The 21,181-nt window shown below is 35.9% G+C and overlaps 1 protein-coding gene across 1 annotated transcript; it reads right to left on the reverse strand.

Annotated features, from left to right (window-relative positions):
• Positions 1-475: 475 nt before the first annotated feature.
• Positions 476-18,762, reverse strand: DLL4 (delta like canonical Notch ligand 4). Its single transcript, XM_063440458.1, has 11 exons — positions 18,604-18,762; positions 18,225-18,485; positions 17,540-17,582; positions 16,166-16,438; positions 11,001-11,061; positions 10,192-10,322; positions 9,247-9,416; positions 8,205-8,424; positions 6,723-7,458; positions 4,930-5,038; positions 476-3,165 (listed from the first exon to the last, which is right to left on the reverse strand). The coding sequence occupies exons 1-11, from the start codon at positions 18,661-18,663 to the stop codon at positions 3,160-3,162; spliced, it is 2,070 nt and encodes a 689-aa protein (XP_063296528.1). The 5' UTR covers positions 18,664-18,762; the 3' UTR covers positions 476-3,159.
• Between the last annotated feature and the right edge of the window lie 2,419 nt (positions 18,763-21,181).

Below are 21,181 nucleotides of genomic sequence, written 5' to 3' on the forward strand. Positions count from 1 at the left end.
AATATACAAAACACCTAAACTTTGTGTTCAAAATGTTAAAAGAATATAAAATTATCTTTTTTACAAAAAAAGTTATTTAAATGAATACTCCAAGCCCTATAACCACTTAAGGACTAGATATCAAATTATCAGAGGTTGCGTTAGCTCGCCTGACCTAAGACGGGCAGTGCAATGATGGCACATTAGCTGTGAGCATTGTGACTACTTACTATAGGAGGGTACCAGGGCAAAAGAAGCTTGTTTTTTTATTTTTAACTATTATTTTTTTAAGTAAAATTTTACTCAAACTCTGGACACTAATTTTCCAGCTTTTGTAATGTAATGTATTTATTGGGCTTTTTGTTAATTTTTTTTAAAAAAAGTCATAAAAATGTGACGAAGAAAAAAAAAAACTGGACACAAAGCAAATAGTTGGAAGATGTTTCATTGTTTGGAAATAAAATAATAAAATAAAATTCAAACTTTGTTGCTAGCACATTAAAAACATGACATAAGAAGAAATAAAACCTATTTACATTTGTTTTGATTATAAATATACATTATATACAAAACAATGCTATAAAAATGTAAAAACGTCAGTGCTTTTGATTTTTTTTTCATTAAATTATTGAAATGCTAGGTTTAAAAAAAAAAAGAAAAGAAAAAGACAAGAAGCCAAAAACATCTATTATTGAATATCAGTCTCAAATCTCCAATGAAGACGATGCCTGCAGGCAATTCCTGCAGCATAGAAGGGGAGGGAGGTAACCCTACACAAAATGTAAGGTCAAAGTTCAGTAGTGAATAATATTTTTCCTTTTCCTCCATTGATTCCAGGTCCCGTAATAGGCTGCTAAAGCTGGTGGTCGTTCAGTTTAGTGCTGCAAGCCCTGTACAGCATTAATATATTGCAAACATTATTGCAAGGTGATGTCATGATAAGAAAGATGCATTATTTGGTAGCATAGAGAACAATTCTCGTTAATTTGTCCAGAAACCACAAAATGAATTAAAATTAAAAGGGAACTGTCACTTCTCTGGAATTTAAACCATTGAAAAAAATGATTAAAAATAACCCATAATTTAAGCAATGCGCATATAGCCTGAACGCATCACCATTTACCCACAATCTCCTGCTCACACATTAATATATCAGGTGATCGCTCTAAAGCCGAGGCATGCTACTATTGTCCTATAACTACCCCATGTTGACCTCTAAACGCGCCAAGTTATATAACCCTGTATTACCCTAATACGTACTCATCTTTTGGCATGACTTAGATTATCTGGTTTCCTTACTTAAAAATTGTGCATCTTATGCCACAACACTCAATGCTTTGATATACCTGTGAATGCTGTCGTGGCACTGCCGGCCTGTTTGTAATTCATTTTGCACAACAAAAATAAAGAATTTAAAAAAACTAAAAAAAAAAAATAACCCAGAATTTGGATTAACTTTTTCTCATGAGATGCTATATTTTGTTTAACATTTCTTTATTAAAGGACCACTAAAGTCACCCAGACCACTTCACGTCAATGCCATTTTAACCCTGTAATGTAAAACATTGCAGTTTATTGGAAATTGCAATTTTACATTAAGGAGTGACTCCTCGTCTAGTTGCTATCTTTCTTACAGCCACTAGAGGTTCTTCCTCCTCCAGAATAAAGTGAAACTCCGTCCTGGAATCGAACGCTGCTGGTAGTTGATTGGAGGGTTGCCTATGGCTGTGCATGCCTAGCTGCAATCAATTGCCCCTCTATGAATAGCAAATTGCGGGTTATGTCCGCTTGGATGCTGACATCACAGGAGGAACAGGAAGCTGCAGGAGGTCAGTGATCATTCTATAACTTGGAATTTACATAGGAAAAGGGTGGTGGGGTTATAAGTAAACATATAAAAAATCCTGGAAAGTGACCGTTCTCCTTTAAGGTCAATTATAAATGTGCATGCTCAATGGGCAAGTTGTTTAACGGATCGCTTTAAAAAAAATAAAAAAATTAAAGTATGATGCTGCAATAAAGATGGAAACAAGTCAAAGGGAGATTTATTCAGAATTCAACGGGACTCAAGTTGAGGTTTACCCCTTGATAGTCTTGATATATAAGGAGAAACTGATGGGAGCTAATTTGTAATATTCCTATATTATAAGTTAATAACTGCTGTTTTGAGGCTTTTTTTTGCAAGAGTAAGGCTATGATTACAATAAAATCACCAGATTAACATGGTTTCTTTCTTTGAAGAAAAAACACACTTCTAACCACAATTTTCAGTAGTGCAAAAGGAATTTTTTTTTTTTTTAAAGTGGCTGGAATGATTGACTTGTAACGCAATATAAGGCTTTGACTGTAGATTTCTTGCCAAAGACTTGGGCATCACACAACTATTTTTTTATGTACTATCAGTCTTAAAGATACAGCTATGTCCACTTGTCACTTTACAACCAGTTTATCCCAAAACCTTTCCTTTGTAGCAGAACGTGTATGGTAAAAAAAAAAAAAAAAAAAAAAAAAAAAGATAAAACAAATAATTTTTGCTTAATACTGTTCAGGTATTACATGGGAGAGCATTGAACTTCGGTCAGCATGATGTAGACTACTGGACATGCTATAGGCACTTCTAAATTCAGGAGGACAACACTAAGACCGTGATAGCAAAACAGTTCTGCATAGCAAACATATATCGTCCACCTTCCTGAAACCAACATACTGTATGTTGAACGGCAAAGTCTGCCAACATCCGTTGCTGTCAGCCCCACACAGATACATGTGTACACAATGACGTGGAGTGAAGCTTCATATAAAGGACACTTCAAGAAGTAGCTTAAAAACATAATTAGAAAGTCTTTAACGGTTTTCTTTTTGCTTTGTTTTTCTTTTTTTAACTTTTCTTCCAGTTTTGTTACATTCAGTTGATCAAGTTGATCAAGGAGCTTAAAAGAGTAAAGTCCTATTGTATTTTATTTTGTAAGTTCACATTCTTTGTCCCCTTTCAGCTCAGATTATTCGATCTTCTGAAAGCAGCAAGTTGCATGTGAGGATAACATATCTTTATATATATCACCTCCAGTCCAGTAAAGTCCTGAATTGTAAACAACGCAGCCATACCGCGTTCTTTCTTTAGCTGTCCTTTTGAGGATCAAAAAACTCGTAAGTTGCGCTTCTTTGTGTTCAACTCAAGTCTTACACCTGTGAGGAAAAGATAATAGCTTGTGTTAGAAAGGTCAACCGATGTAAACCATACTGTTGGTGATACACAATGTTTACACAAACTTGAGCACTATTACAAAAGTTAACATTTGAGTATGGGTTGATCTTAAGGTTGGTAACATGTAATACATAAATACAAAGATACTAACCCCTTGTTAATTAAATAGATGGCATACGGGCATACAATAGTACAGTATTTTTTAACCCCTGGTTCAACATCCAGTCTTGACTCCTCATGTTTTTTTAACTGGGTCCCTAGTGGCAGGAAAAGGTACAACATGTCCATGTCAAATAACTACAATAAACTGTTTATTGTATTGAATTGCCTCACCCAGAGCAACAGAGATCATTTTTATACTTTGAAAAGCCTGATGAAGGTGCTTTGCAGAACTACATTTAGTATATAGTTTATTGCAATTCAAATCTTTATACTAGTCCACTTCGTATGCATTCAATATCATTCCTTTTTTTTTATTTTTTTGACTACTTCTTTTAAATCAGTCTGGTTTCCCATAATCTATATCACACCACATCTACCTTCTCCATGTCATTTTGTTGTCTCATTCAACAGCTTAGTTTGCTTTCAATGTCTATTCTAAATATCAGTCTAGCCTCTTCATCCCACATGGCAATATCAGCTTCCGTATCCACATTGACAATGGATACCCTGCCTATTCTCGCTCTTTTACCTTTCCATAAAATTCCACTTCTTCTGGTGAAGTGCTATAATGCTAGATGTCTCCTGATGTAATCTCGGGATGGTTGTTAGATATTACCTGGCCTGCAACGCAGATATGCATGGCTACCACGCAGATTAAGAATTGTAGCACTAAACATTTACACCGTCTCCAAGGATTTTGGGGTTAGTTTGTGTGTTCTAGCTATATATTTGTTAAACTAGCCAAAGGAATATTGTGAATTCACATTTACACGTCCATGATCAGGTTAGGTTAGGATAGGCTTTACTGATGCATCATGTAGGTAGACCTAGAGTGTCACCTTAGGAGGCTCTAAAAGACCATTAGCACTTGTGCCATAAGTACATGCCTCCTAACCCTCCCAAATTCACCGGGAAAGTCACAAAATCCAGGTCCTGAACCGTACATGGTGAAATGCCCTTTACTTTTAAGTCTATATTTACTGCGTGCAGAATGATGGGAAGGAACAAAAGTCAATTTTGGTAATATGTTGCGGTATACTAATCATTGTAGCCACTCCTAAGTATGTGCAGTGCAGACCCAATTTTCAGTAATTAAAGTAAAATTAAAATGTATTTACAAATATCAGTGGGACTCGATGTACAGCATCATTAGACAGCCCTGTCTTATATGTTTTACAATAACAAAACATGGGTGTTGTGGAATCACAAATGACTCTTTTAGTTTTATTAAAAACAGTAAATTGTAGATTTCCCTATTTTCATGATAATAATGGATTGTATATCTTAATCTCCATTTAAAATCATCTCTTTCAAGATCACATGGAGAGGAGATTTTTAACTCGGAGGCCGGATCATTTTCAAGAGAGGCGACCCAAATAGATAATAAACTCACCAGTTCTGAAACAGGCAGCTAATTCACTCTTTAGTCAATGGAACGTTGTGTGTGCAGGTATAAGATGTCACCCTTATACCTAATTGCCGTTATACTACAATCTGAGCGCATTATCTCCGCCATAAGGAGAAGTATCAGCTTCACTGGAAACTTTACACCCCTAGGTTGTTTTCAACCGTGATGTTCTTACCTCTGTGGCTATCACACATTCGTTCTGTTCCTCTGCTATCACATAAATTGACTGGTACATTGAATCCCTTGGTGAACATATCGTTGATATTCTACACTCTGGCTTCTCACTGCCGAGAGATAAAACAAAAACAGAACACTTAAACAATTGGATTTAAAAACAATCTACATAGCAGACAATGCTCAGCATTTCAGTGGTTAACGGGGAGGGTTGTGCAGCAGCTGTTTGTCAATGGTTAACCTTGCATTGTTTGGGTAGTGTTGATGTGTTGACCCCAATGAATTTTAGAATGTGCTTTACCAAAAAAAAAAAAAAAAAAAAGGTTTTAGCTAACGAATGAATAGGAGAGCAAAAATAAATAGGATAAATATAGCTCTTCCCTAACATTTAACTGGGCAGTCTAGGCATAACATGCAAATATTTTTGATAAATCCTCAAATTAATGGTTTGTACTTTAATTCTCATTACACTGCATAAAGTGATAAAATATCTTCCTGTGTATGGTGCCGCCATCAGGGGGTTACAGCCTGTACTCTTATAAGGGACTTAGTCGAGCAATGGGACCCACATGGAGGGGACCACATTGCAGTACTCCAGCAGACCAGGCCCACTAATGGACTGACTGTTCACCCACTCCTCTCTCTTCGCAGTAGCACTGGGAGGAAGTGATGTCAGATAACTTCCTCTACGTGCTTGTGGAAGCTGCTCTGGAGGTTTCGAGTGGAACCAGGAGTCTGCAGCTCAGTGCCTAGCAATCTTCAGTAGAACCCATGAAGCCACCCTCCATATATAAAATGGTAACTTAAAAGGAGGACTGCTAAATATAATATATTTTATAATGTAGTTATATTGTATATATGTATAATTGAGTGTAGTAGGATATATGTATATAGAAAAGTATATGAGTTTGTTTGCAATTGTCTTATTATATGTGTACATCTGTAGTGTGTGTGTAGAAACGTGTATTCAGCAGGGTGTGTTCCGCAATGAAGATATGTGTAGAAGGGTGTGTGTGTGTGTGTGTGTGTGTGTGTGTAGCAGTGTGTTCATATTTATCAGTGTGATTGTGTGTATGTTTAGCAAAGTGTGTGCTCAGTATTTTCTGTATGCCTAGCGGTATGTATTGGGGGTATTTGTCTGACTCTGTGAATATATGTGTGTAACCATCTTTGTGTCTGTGAGTGTACGTGTGTATGTCCCATGAGATTGTCTAGAATGTATATCTGTTTTTTTGTCTATGAATCTGCATAACTCTCTGGGAACATTTGTTGAATTATATCTGTCTGCTAACCTAGTGGGCTTGAAAGGGTCCTAAAGATTTTGATGGCAGCCCTGCTTACGTACAAATTGCAGTTACGGAAGTACTGATAAATAGATTAACAATTTAACTATATTCTTTGTTGCTAACATTGCTTACACTCCATGTAAATCTCAATAAATATGTATACTACAAAAAAAAAAATTACTTTATGCACAGCATCCTATTATCACTGTCCCAAAATGCCATGCAGCAAAATGCAAATCAAACACTCAATGTGCGCTAGAATCTAAAGTGATAAACTGTTTTTATTTAATTGCATATTACAATGTGAAATTCTGGGAGTGTGTTAGAAATAGACAGACAGGGGAATGGTATACTGTAAGGACAGAAGACATTGAAGTGATCCTGATAAAAAAATAACATAACTTTTCTCTTGATTGATTTTCACTATAAACTTAATAAATGTATGTTTCATATGTGTATATGCAATTGCTACCAAATAAATAAGTTTATTATAATCTACTAAACTAACCTGTGTAAACGGAGAGGGAATTTCTCTTCTTCTTCTAAAGACTTTTCACTGATATGGAACTTGTCCCCTTTTCCAATTCCATTACTGATACCACTTAGGCGTCCATTCACTAGGTTATAGTCTAATGTGTGATTTTTCAGCTTGTAGTTAGATTTTTCTAGACTGCAGTCCACTTCTAGATCTTTCTTCTTGTTTATATTTTTTAGTTGCGATGCAGGGATCAGATTGTCTTTTTGGAAATCAGATAGATTGTTCATTGCTTTAGTATCCTGCAGGGGTTGTTGACGAAAATGTCTGACAACCATCAAGACCATACACATTAAGACTAGGAGCCCCACCAAGCCAGCCCCCATGAACACTGCCACCCAAGGAAAGTCAAAGTCTTCTTTTGTGTATTTGGGATCCATGTATTCACAAAGGTTTCCCATGTATTCAGGAGGACAAATACATGTAAGTCTATTTTCATGGGGCCCTACACGGCATGTCCCACCATTTCGGCAAGGGTTGTAGGTGCACTCGTCACTGGTTTTCTCCTCACTGGTTTTCACTTCACAAGACTTCCCGCTGTATCCTGGTGGACAGCTACAGTGGTAATCACCAATCAAATCAAAGCAGGTCCCTCCGTTAGAACATGGCGTCCTGGCACAATCATCTATATTAATTGCACAGGTCGGGCCTTTAAAACCAGGACTGCATTGGCACTGTTGAGTGTAACCAGTGTCAAAACATTGGCCCCCTACCAAAAAGCAAAAACATTTTTTGTCAGTGACAATAAACCTACATCTCCAATAAATTAAGCAACTCTATATATCAGACTCATAATCTCATGTGTCCTGGACCCATGATTTGTAATACAAATAGAAATAATAATAATTTAAGGCAGACATCATGTAGCAAATTCCACCATGTGGAATTGGGGTATAGGTGTGTCCCCCCATCCCACTTAGCAAACTTGTAGGGTTATTCACTAAAGTGAGAATTAAGAGAAAATTTTAAGAGAATTTCAAATTGAAGGCCAGAGTAGCCAAACTGAAAGCATAGCTAACAGTGAATTTTTACAGTTTGGCTATTTTAACTTTAGTAAATAACCCTAATTGTTTCTTTTGTTTTCTTGTCTGTGTTGGCAAATGCATGTTGGTTATTAAACCAAAAAATTTTTATTGAAGAGGAAAAAAAAAAGGAGGGAGAGAAAAAAACTTATATATCCTGAAATAACCTTTTATGAGGTGTGGACCAACATTAAACAGACTGAGTAAACAGTAACCTAAAAAAAAACTACTATATACACAGGTATAAATAAAGGTTAACTTTGTTTTTTGTTCTAACTGAAAGTACCTGCGTATTACCACAACTCAATTATTTAAATAGGATCACTGAATGATCACAACAAACAAAACAAAATCCCAAACAAAGCAAAACAAAACAAAAAACGTTTATAAAGTAAGAGACCGTAAAAAAGCGTTATTTTTGCTAAGGACTTACCATTCTGGCAGGAATTCCTAGTACATCTGTCCACTTTCTTTTCACAGTTGGAACCAGTATAGCCCAATGGGCAGTTACAGGAGTAGCTAGCCCCCAGTTCTCGTTCTCGACATGTACCACCATTAAAGCACGGAGAATCAGCACAGTTTAATACACTATTTTCGCAGTGGATTCCATAATAACCTTGAGGACATTCACATATATAGCCACTTTCCACATCCTAAAAACACACAGCAGAACAAAAAAAAAAAGTTATAATGTGTGTAAGAAATCATTTTAATTATATTATATTTAAATAAAGTGCAATTATATATCCCAGCATCTTTAACGTACAAAAACGACAGGGTTTATTGACCAACCATGGAATTATAGTCCATCGAAAAACCCAGATGCAAGATTTTAGCTAAATAACCAAAGCTGTGCTTAGTCGGTCTGTCTAAATTTTGCGGATAGTTTTTTCATTTCACTACAATTTGGTGTTTAGTGAATATATCCCTCCGTTTTTGATCCGGTGTTGACGGTTCATGTATTGAGAATAGAGTATACAAGTCTCGCACACAGAAATGTTGATAGTATAAACTTTTACAGGAATCAGGCACTGGTTCAGACAAGTTTGCAATATAGTACAGGAAAAACAAGGAAATGGAAAACAACATAACTTAGTACAGGTGTGGAGAAGTTGTAGCAGGACAGCACGACTGATCTAGATATATGTTTCAAGTGTAAATCACGGCTTGATTTACATGATTTTACAGCTATTATATTGTGTCAATAAAATTAGAAAACCCTTGATGGGTCAAAGGCGCAAAGTAAAAATTTCAGAAGCCCAATAGGAAATATAGTCCAATTTTTCCTTCTACCCCTACTAATTTCTACAGGTAATTTATATCAAATACAAAGTGCCTTTATGAATTGTAATTTACAGATCCATAGACATTTCGGCTATTTGACAAAACTGTTGAATTATAAAAAAAAATGAATCTTTTATTTGACTTTGCAACACTTTCTAACTAATGCTACTGAAATTTCGGGAATATCTTACCGTACAGCTGCCCCCGTTCCTGCAAGGATTGCTATCACACTCGTTGATCTTCTCCTCGCAGTTGACACCACTAAAACCATCCCGACAAGAGCATGTGTAGCTGCCCTGCCCTGTATTCATACACGTGGCACCGTTTTTACAAGGTTTATGATGGGTACAGTAGTTCAGGTCTGTAAGAAGACAAATACATAAGTAACTTAAGAGGAAAAGGCAGATATTTAATAAAGCCATCATGGTAAAATATATATAAAAATTCTCTGAAATAAAAGAAATGTGATAATATTAATTTTTTTGCATAGTCACAATTTGCAACATTCTTTGCAACATGGATGTCAAACTACGTGGCCTACAACAGTAGCTTCCAAACTATGTGCTCTACAACATTTTTTTTTTGTTACGACTTGCCCACCAGACTATTGTGTTGTATGACTGAGTTAATAAGGCCAGACTGTCTACTTTATGTCGCAGAATGATTAAAAGACTACTTTGGATCACTGATCCAGCTAACCTGTTGGAAGGGCAAACATTGGGAATAAAACCTAGATACAAGCCATGCTGATCATCTAATGGTTTATTGAAAATCGTTTAATATCAATGATAACGAAAACCTCCATACTTTATTAAATTTGACGCAGTATAACAGTTTGCCCCCCATCAAAATATGGAAAAACTGATGTGCAGAAGTCGTGAACAGTTATTTTTGAATAAGTTCGAAGTTGGATTTTTTTGTAAAACATTTTGTAATCACAATGCACCTTCTAACATTATTACAAACATATACACAAGAACATAAAACACACATCTCCTCTCACACACACACACACACACACACACACACACACACACACACACACACACACACACACACACACACACACACACACACACACACACACACACACACACACAAGTTCACTGCCAGCAGCTCAGCAGCTGAATACTGACCTTGGTCACAAAAAAGTCCTCCCCAACCTTCGTCACATATGCACTGCCATGGGATTTTACATGTCCCATGTCGACACCCATTATGGGGGATGCATTCGTTGCAGAAACCTCCTTGCCAACCAGGACGACACCTAAAATGATAATAGTGAGGTCTGATTTGGTTTCTCATTTACACTTTGGTGATTAATGCAAAAGAAAAAATAACTTAAGTTCCCAGAAAAGTAAAATGACACATCTTAGTATAGAATTATAATGATCTCAGAAATATACATAAAAACGCCATGCGTTAGAACCTGCAACTCCCAGCATTCTTGAATGCAACAGGTGGCGAGAGAATCATAGGAGTTGCATTTTGGCAATATCTGGGGAGGCGGTGCTTCTGTTTGCCTGCATTAGAACTTCCAAAACGAACAAAACACATTATATGGCTTTAGCTAATAGCCTAAAACTATTTTAGAGGGCTTTGCTTATTCTAGGCAATTGTGCCCCCTTGTTTTGTGCAATAATTGCTTTTTTGAGTTAATGGTAAAACTTAAGTCAACATAGCTTATTTGGATAAATCCTTAACTCCCCTATAGACACATAGTAAGAATTTAAAGTGAATTTTTAATTGAAGGCCTACACTGCAGAACTGGGGAAAAAAATCAGCTATGCTTAAATTTAAAATTCACTAGGACTTCTCACTTATAAAAGTTGGGTGTTTTAACCTGAATTTTGCAATTCAGTTTCGATTTCTTTGTTTCATGGATACATCTTTTACACACTATGTAATGGTGATAAATGACACCCCAATTTGAGATTTTACTTACGTGCATTCTCCTGGTTTATTGCAATATCCATTTTGATCACTGCAGCCATCCATGCAAATTGCTGTGGAAACATAATTAAAACTTTGGTAAATATAGCAAACATAAAATGTTTTATGTACACAATGACAAACCCAACTTAGACAGGACATAACTTGTTAATACCTAAACACTCATTTGGGCTTCCAGGTATGCTTTAACCCCTTAAGGGATCTGTGTACATGCAGATAGTTCAAGGTTTAACCGCCGTGAATAGAAATACAAATTGCAACATCTGTGCTAAAATAGCCATTTGTACACATTTTCCAATTCGGCTATGGAAATTCGGTTTGTCTACTTCAGCCCAAAGTTTGCAATTTGGTTTTGAATTATGTCCATTTTTTAGCAAATACACTCCTAAATCATAATGCATTGTCCTACGTATGTCGTTAAATGAGAGGGACATTCCATATTGATACAGAATCTAAAAAAAAAAAAAAAAACACCTTGCTGTCATGGAATAGTTCCTTTACTGGTCCTTGAAGGGTTAATTGGCATTCATTATTTCTCCGTGTAACTGTGTAGAATTTTGATTTATTTTTATTTCACTGTTCATGTGTTAAGCAAGCTGGCAAACAGGAAAAGGTGTTGAACCTTAAGGACACATGATGGAAATGTGCCGTCATGATTCCCTTTAATTTCTGCAAGTGTGTCTATAAGGGGTTAAAAAAAACATGCATGCTGTACGTTTACATTTAGTTTAGGTGTTCATGTGATATGCCTCATTTTTTTTTAATTGTGGAGCAGTTGTGATGATCAGAAATGTAAATAGCCAGCATACTACACTGAAATGTGAATTTACAGCTAGATTAATTGTGCGGTACACTTAGCAGAAAAACGTTTTTTCCAAAGTTTTGACAATAAATCAGTGCCTTGGACAATGAGAACGCGTTCCATTTGTGCATGTTTTACATAAAGGGAACAGATTCCATTTATAAGGTCAATTAAGTTACATTCAGAACAAAATTAGTATGAAATCATATTGTCAAAATCTAAGTGCTGACCTGCAGTTTAGGGTGACAATGCCATAAAAATGGATTTACAATGCATTAAGTGATTTAGTTATGTCACTCTTTAACCCCTTTTATTTAACACTCAATAGAAAAAATATAATTCTGCCTGAAAAATGAAAAAACTGAATTATACATTTCAAGATAATATACAGCATTTTCTAGCTTCTTATCAGGCTGGGACAGTGTTTTTTTCTATTCTATTTATTATGGGGTAAAAACAAACAATTAATGAAATCTATCCCTTAGATAAATGATGGGCTGAGTGTCTTAGTCTTAACCCCCACCCCTCTAAAAAACGCTGGACAGTTTAGGCAAAAATAGCTGACGTGGAAATTCATATCCAACTCAGCTGGATTTATATTTAGTTAATTCACTAAACAGTGAATTCCTAGTGACCTAAATAACAAATTTGCTAAATTTAGACTAAAAGAAACAGACCCTTTTTATGAACAATTCTCTGGTTCAGCAATTGCCAACTTTTTTACCCTAAAAGTTTTGCAATTTTTTTTTTAGTTCTCCAAAAATTCACTGCTTAGTCAATATGCCCCCTTTACGCAAGCTCTTGTATGTAGCAGCAACAAGAAAAGTGTGCTTCAGTGAAAATAACCAGGAGGTGCAGACTCTCTATCCACCCCCCTTCCTTCCTAAATCCCAGTCTGTAAAGTGGAAGCCAGCAGCCAGTTAATTTGCCGCTGTTCTTGCCCTGCTGGGCCCGGGTGACATTGATTTTGCACGCTTACAAGGGTCTTGTTTAATGCCTGGTTGACTCTGAACAAGGCGGTCCCCCCTCCCTTGCCTCCCATTTCAATAAGACAACAGCTGCTACTGCTGCTGCTGGTTTAAGCCACCGAAACCCTCCCCTCTTGACTACAGCTGTTCATTGCAGCTTCGTTGCCTCGGGCTACAGCCAACGATAACAATAACAACGCGTGGCACAAGCTTGCCGCCATTAGCAGGGCACGCGTGACACCTAACACTTGACCCCTGCAGCCCTGAGAGAGAGAGAAGCGCTTCGCATTACATGGACACGCCCCCTGGTGTCCACCCTACAGCGCCGCAGCTCCTCTCCCCTTTCATTCCCTAACGTGTTGACAGTGCCTGGAAACACATATCACACCATGGACACACTACTCTCCTAGGTGTTATATTCAGGATGACCAGGCTTCCCATTGAAAACAGAAAAAAAGAGAGAGAACTGCTGGGCTGAGCTGCAATTAGTATTGTCAGGTCCCTATCCCCCCCTGCATGCTGCTGTCTAGTACGGTCCTGCTGTATAGAAATATATATTCACATATATCTATTATATGCATATATAGAATTATTATATAGGTCAGGAAGGAAAACAGTCAATGAGCAATCCCAGAACAAGTGCTTTAACCCCTTAAGGACACATGACATGTGTGACATGTCATGATTCCCTTTTATTCCAGAAGTTTGGTCCTTAAGGGGTTAATTAGTGAAACAATTATTCCCCATCTGCAATATACATTCTATATGCACCAAGGCAACACTTTTCATGCACTGACCAACTGCCAACTGATCTAAATGGTGGATACCGAACGCAACCCTATGATGCATGTTTATTTAAGAAGCTTAAGTGGGGTTTCATGCAGAGTTCTAAGCAGTTGTATATAAAATGTATGCTTGCCACTAGCCCCACTGGCATGCAAATATGAAGACATGAGTTGCATGCACTTTCCAGAGGGTAGCCAAGTATTCTTTATATAAGCCATTTTTACGGAGACAACGTGAGCTAGGGTAATTAAAGCTCAGTTGTCCTGTACTTTTATTATAGGGAATAAATGTGCAGAAACATTTAGTTTCTGTTCTTTCATGAATTTGATAAAAGTACATTTTTATTTTAGGGAAAGTGATGCAGACACATTGGAGGAGACTTATAAAAGTGTCATGTTTTGGAAAGTTATGCAAAGATGCAAGAGCGGTGGACTCTGGTTCTTCTGGTTTCCATGGTGACTGCCCCACTTTTCAGCATTTTTGAAAACTTGACACTTTGATAACTCTTCTCCATTTGTTTAAGGAAAAAGGCATTTTACAGGTAATCCCATTGCCAATCAACCAGAACAGTTGCTATTTTGAAAGCCTTCTTTTAACCCCATGTTGCTAGACTGATAATGAACAGTATTTCCAGCAGAACTGCATAGCAATCACATACCAATACAAAAAGGATCGCATACCAATTGGAGGTAAAATAAACCACAAGATAATACAATAACCCCTCATTAAATAATTGTATTAAAGAAAAACTAAAATTCAGTACAGCTATGTTTCTAATTTGGCTATTTGGCCTAAAAATTTAATTTCACCTTGAACTCACTCTCAATTCCCACCATTCACATTTTAGTGGATAACCCTGAGAATGAGCAAACTAGCCAACAAACAATATTTGGCTTATCTGATCCAGCCTACCATTCATGGTTTCCCACCATGTGAACACATGGTATTTCCGTTTTTATATCTTGAATGGTATAATAAAAATACAGGGTGTGCCATTAGTCAAGCACAAGTCAAGAGCCAAATACCTACTAGATGCCAAACATTAATTTATTAGCGATGGCGAAACGGTAGGGTATCATACCTTATACGTCATAGAGTATTACATTGAAATAAATATTTACTAAACTCTGAATTTTAATGAATTGAAAACCTAGTTGGTAAATTTTGGCTAAATATCCAAATATGACTGTGGTGGACTTGAAAAATCATTTCCAATGACCTATTTTGGGCATAAATTTAGCAATCTGGTTTAAAGTTCACTGCAATGTTGTGCTCAATGAATGATTCCCTAAGAATCTATATTTAAATAACGTCAGGTGGATCATGACGTTTGACTCATTAGGGTTATGTACTAAAGTGAGAATTTCAAATTTAAGTTAAAAATAGTAAAAATGTAAAAATGACCGGAGTCGGCTATTTATTTATTAACCATTTATCTGCCAGTACACACATGAAATAGCAGTAGATGCTGAACTTATTATCTCAGCTTTTGTGTGAATTATGTCAACCCCCATTGAAATGCATACTGGTTATAAAGGACTAGACATCATGATACTGGACAATATACGATTACAAAACACAGTTCTCTGTTTCTCCTACACTATACATGAACAGCATACCAGCCTGTCTCCAGGTTATCGTTTGGCCAAGCCATTTCCTTTGCCTTAGACACACGATTAGATTGTAATCGTTCGAAACAGGATCTCATTGTTTTGTCATTGTTCGCTTTTGTATGTTGGCCGTGAATATATACGAACTCGTAAGCAAATACATAATATAATTCTATTGAATTATGAACAATAGTTCTCTCGTACACTATAGTAGCTTGCCATCTCATAAATTAGCACCTCAAATCTGTTATGGTAACATTGTCAGTGCCAAAGGGGGTTTGATGTAAAAGCTGATAGGGGATAGCTTGCATTTATAGTAAGTCTGTGTATCTTACGCTGTGTGAGATATGTAGTAGCTCATTTGATTAATTAAGACTCACAAAAGGAGAGCCCTAAGCTGTACGTGTGATCACACAAACTATTCCATTTCGACATAAACCACATAACCTCCTTTTTTTTTTTTTTGGTTAATGAACAGCTGAATGAGACACAGATTGAAGATGTATCTAGGGATTAATAATGCTCTCAAGTGGCAGGTGTTCTGGGGCATAAAGGAAGCTAAATTGTGTGTATTAAATTGGACTTAAGTAAAATAAATAACGGCAGCACTATTACCAACGTGGTCTTTCATGTTAGAACGTGCAAAAAAAATAGTTTGATTTGGCAAAATGCTATTTTGATCACAGTGAAAGTACATGAAGTTTGTAACCCTCAACAAAAATGTGTATAAACTTGAGTGGCATTAATGCAGCCCAGAATCAACTAGCATCAGAGTTCTTGTTTAGACAAACAAAGTCACCCAATATTCTTGAATTGACAATCTCTAATTGTTTTGGTCTTGATTACATATCACCAACATATTTCATATCTCTGAACAAAGTAATCTGCGAATGAGGTATGCTACATTTCAGTACACATATTGGCTTTGTTATTTAAAAAAACAAAAACCAAATGATATTTATATATATAGATATATCTATATAAATCTTACGTTCTGAGCAATATTCCCCTTTCCATCCTTTCAGACAGGATATGCTGCCATCAGCCTCACAGATATAATGTCCAAACCGATCATCTCGAGGTTTGCATAGTCTTGAACAACTTTCCCCGTAGTAGTGTTCACTGCAGACCACTCGGTAAGAATATCTCAGTTGGATCTGTTTGTCTATTTGAACATCTCTGGTCCATTCTGAACTTACATTAAGTGGCTTTTGAATTGCAAACTGGCTTATCAGTCGTTCTTCGAGATTGGAACCTCTAACCACTTAAAGACAAAACAACAACAGAAAAGAAGGAAAAAAAAACAAAACAAGGAAATGAAAACATTTGTAGTGGAATTGTTTAACAAAGACAACTTTGGATTTAAAGGAAGTTTGTTTTTTTCTTGTCCTGCATTACCCTGCCTTGGAAATTCTCTAAACCTGCATCTTCCACTGTGATTTTGCAATACTAATCTTGAGACAAGTCTGAAGCTATTGGCATGGCTATTTGATGTGGTTAGCCTTACTGGAAACTAAACCACTTAAAATGCATAGGAATATTTTTATGGGAAATATATGGTGTGAGAATAAATTTTTGGGGTTCCCCTCCCACACATAAAATCTTTTACATTTAAGCAAAACCACTGAATTATAAAGTTGGGAAACTTTGGAATCCCCAAATATATAATTCACAAGACATTTGGAACTGTTTGCGAATGAGCAATTTTCATTGGGCACTTATAAGTCAAGGAATAAGGTAAATATGACTTAATTAAAAAAAAAAAATACATATATAAAATATATATTTTTTTTATATATGTATTAAAAAAAATGTTTAGTCTTCAGTAATATATATTAGCAGAATTAATGGCGACATCAAGGATTGAGGGTTAGGGGTGCATCAAAATCTGCACCCTCCAGAAAATTTTTCAACGTGAGAATTGTTTTGTTGAAATATTCTCTTCCTTTATGTCAGCAAAACATCCAAAAGCCATTATTTCTTTTCCAAAGGGCGGAATTTGAGAAAGGTGTAAAATACAGGAAAAGGCAGTCAGGACGATTTGGCAGACTTCTGGTTTTCTCACCAAAGAGTGGACTTCTTTCCCACGCCAAAAATAAACTGGAGGAAACGCAATTGTGTTGGAGATTAGGTATGGAGGGACATAAAAAAAAAATGTATATATCAAAGTAGAAACTGATGTCTATCTTGAAAAGGAATGGCTTTTGAATGTAGATTAAAGTTTATTCTCTTTGTAAACATTATTTGAATGCCAAGACAACATATTTAAATTGTTTGTGTGTTGGAAATAAATTTATGCAGTCTTTTACAGTCTGATTAGTGGAATGATGTCGCCACCTAGTGTTGGTAAAATAAATATATTTACCTGCAGGAGAATGAACAGCTTCAATAATCAGTGAAAAAGTTTTCTGAAATAGAAAGCATAAGAAAAATACTTTAAAAATCTAAAATATCAAAACATCAAAACTGATGTCTTCACGTTGAATAAGAAGACAAAGAAAGACAAAATGGTAAATCAGCCTCAAATTACTAGCATGAGCACGTCTGCCTGTGCATTTTAATTAATCTAATTGCATATAGCATTACTGTCTGAAGCTCAATTAAACCAAGCATATTTAGGGTTATGTAGAGCAGCAAGGGTGGGGGCAGACTATGCCACCATGGAGTCTTTTAGTAATGAAGACTTTGAACCCAACTGAAGTTGTTAACATCTGCCACATTTGTACACATACAAGGGTGGCTTACTTTACAAACATAAATATTTCGTGCTGGTTATTAATTCATGGAATCTCCTTGGCTAGACAAGCAACAAGCAGATTCATTAACTCTTTAAACGTGCAAGTTTATGCAATGTTACATTAAACAAATTGTCCATTGCAAGAACCATAAGTGGTCATTAAATTGGCACTTAATTCTGTAGTTACTAAATTAAAAATATATATTGACACATGCATTTTCAGTTAAATTTAAATTAAAATTTAATTCATGGTATCTGAAAATGTTCTTAACTATGTTCTTGAATGTTAGCAAAGCAAAGAATAGGGTCTCACCGGCCACGTGAAGTTGAAGGGTAGCCTAATGGGGTTGGTAAAGCCTTCGGTTTCCCTAATGGTGAATGAGTTGAATCCAAGAACCGGGGTGACCACGCTGCCGAATGTGCAGGATCCTGGAGAGACCACCGTCTGGTAATGTTTTAAGCAAATCTTGAAGAGGGTCTTGCAGTTGGGTAAACACGACCCTCCATTTGCCAACATCCCCTTGGCATTGACAAATTCATGAAGCTCCAATTGGAAGACCCCAGAGCTAGACACCTTGAAGAAAAATACACAAGACCTCTAATCAGATCTCCCTGGCACATGGGTTCCCATCACTCAAACAAAAACCTAAAGACCACCAGGAACCCAGAAAAATAGCTTCAACTGCCATTACCTGTTGTAAAACCATTAAGAGTAACGTCAACCCAGTGATGCGATTTGACTCCATCTTCATCTCCTTCTTGTGCTTGAAAACCAGCAAAAAATAATAAAAGAAAATTAGGTTTTTCTCCACAATTCCTAAAAATCCTTAAAATTTTGAGGGCAAAAAAAAAAAAAAAAAAAATTCCCAAGGCAAGATTTATATATAAAAAAAAAAAAAATTCCAAAGGCAAAAAAATAAAAATGAAAATATAATAAAATTATAAAACAGTGCTCCTCTAATTTATTTATTATTTTTTTTAAATTGAAATTAAATCTCAGGTATTGAGTAGACGATGATCATTCAATGAAACGCAGTCTGGAGCACCAAAAAGGCAGAGGTGTAATCCAGTTGGTAAAACATGCCCTTTCTAGGGATAAATCCAGCATCCGGCCATATGAAGTTTGCTCGAGAACAAATGGTCCCAACAATATAGTAACTCCTGGGCGGAATGAATTGTTCTTTAATTTGGAGTGTTTGTTCTTTGAATACTCCTTATTCAGTGTACGCTTAGCAAATGGAGAGCTTGGGTTCCTCCTAGCTACTTATATAGTGGTGCTGCTTTCTATCGAACGCTCATTATGCTTGTGTGTTTTTCATATGACACCACCCCCTTCATCTTCCGTAGAACTCCAACTCGGAATATAATGCCCTTCTGCTGCAGTGACCACCGACGTGCCTATCTGATTATGACAAAGACCAGCATCTGTTGGGATATTTACAACAATCATATTAGAATATTTCCTACAATCAGACACTACTTCCAAAAATTAAAGCAACATTTTTTTTTAATCTTTTTTCTCTTGCATGTAGCCATTCCACAGACAATGTTTATTCTATCTTATGATATTGTAGATTTAAGTATATTTCTCTTATGGCAATAGAATACATTTCTTTCTCTCTCTGTCTCTCTCTCTATATATCTCTCGATAGTATTTTTATTTAGAGAACAGTATCATGTATTTCTTTAAATATATAAATATATATTGCAAAATTTACCCATAAAAATATTCTACATATATGTGTGAATATAATAATAAAATATTAACCAAAGTTTTCATTGATAGGAAAAACTGAAATTATTCCAATGATACAAGGGAGGAATAATGATTCTGTAAACAGGACTGGTTCTATATAGATTAATTAAGCATATAATCTCTTTTGAACTTTGTATTTGTCAGTTATCAATTTAAAGATAGGAAGGTTACTGCCTGCAGACACCTGGCTTAGGGGTGGCGTGTGCCACTAAAACTCGATGCCTGATTACAATATGGCCTTATTGTTGAGTCGCGTGTCTCTCATTAAATCCAGGCACATAGAGGACCTTTCATGTGCTTGTTAAAAGGGGAGAAGGAGGAGGGGGTGTAGTTTGGGCAGATAAAGAGTCAGCTGTATGTTAATGAGGACTGTCTCTATACTATCTGGATCATAAAAGCGGTAAACCTATTGATTCACCTGTACACAACAACAGCTCCTTCATTACACTGAATTTCTAACATATCATAAGAGACAATATTTATTCCCAATATTATTTAACTCAGTCTTATTTTTTTTTTTAAAACACATTTTAAATGTATTCTTAGGTTGGTAAGCATTTAAATTTTTTTGTATATGGCTTTTTGTCTGAATTGGAAGTGTTTAACCCCGTAAGGACACATGACATGTGTGACATGTCATGATTCCCTTTTATTCCAGAAGTTTGGTCCTTAAGGGGTTAAAAACAAGAATAAAAAAAAATCATTAAACAAAAGACATCTACTATGCATACTATGAATAAACCTAATCTAAGGAATCTTCGTCTGTTAAGAGTTGTGTCATTTTTTTTTCATTAGATTTCAATTTACATATTTCTCATGACAGCATCACAGCCTCTACTCTCCTTCAGTCTCTGATCAGTTCTGATCACACAGAAAAAAATTTGAATAATTCAATGATGCATAATGAGGTTTGAAGATTTCAAGGAATTTAGATATGCATTAGATCACTTTATAGTTACTTCTACATTCAGAATGATGTGTTTCATGTCTTCTTGTTCTGAAGTGAAAAGTATCAAAATGGATTTTTAAGAGTAAAGAATAGGGAGTAAATATTTAATAGTTAGAAAACCCATATCCCATTTGTTACTACTTATTCAAAATTGGGAACAAGATTTTGGGCATCTTAACAGCAAACTGTCATTAGTTTCCCCATATCATTTGCAATCATTCAGATAATATACTCTGTTACTGACCTGCAGACCGAGACAGCTGATGTTTCCTCTTCCTTCGCTGCGTTAACAATGAGACTAAGTTTACAGGACATAATTATTTAAATCTGTTGGTTTACCATACTGCCACCTACTGTATTCTAGAGATAACACTGGTTAAATATTATCTGTGTTTACAAAACTAAAACTCTAAGGGGGAGAGAGAGATAATTTATGGATGAATGGTAATTAAGTATAATACCGAAGGTAAAAAGCCTAGATCACAACCGATACATACTTTGGAAAGATGGGGCATTACGGATTCAGTGAGATAAAAAAAATAATGGGTGAACAGTGCAGATATCT

Source organism: Pelobates fuscus, chromosome 13 (assembly GCF_036172605.1).
Source record: "Pelobates fuscus isolate aPelFus1 chromosome 13, aPelFus1.pri, whole genome shotgun sequence".
Lineage (NCBI taxonomy): Eukaryota > Metazoa > Chordata > Amphibia > Anura > Pelobatidae > Pelobates > Pelobates fuscus.

Excerpts from the sequence above, each read along its gene's own strand:
- DLL4 (XM_063440458.1), bottom strand. The coding sequence starts at position 18,663 with ATGAAGATGGAGTCAAATCGCATCACTGGGTTGACGTTACTCTTAATG. Across the intron at positions 9,417-10,191 it reads AGGACTTTTTTGTGACCAAG|ACCTGAACTACTGTACCCAT; the intron begins GTCAGTATTCAG and ends GTCTTCTTACAG. Across the intron at positions 7,459-8,204 it reads TAGGAATTCCTGCCAGAATG|GGGGCCAATGTTTTGACACT; the intron begins GTAAGTCCTTAG and ends GCTTTTTGGTAG.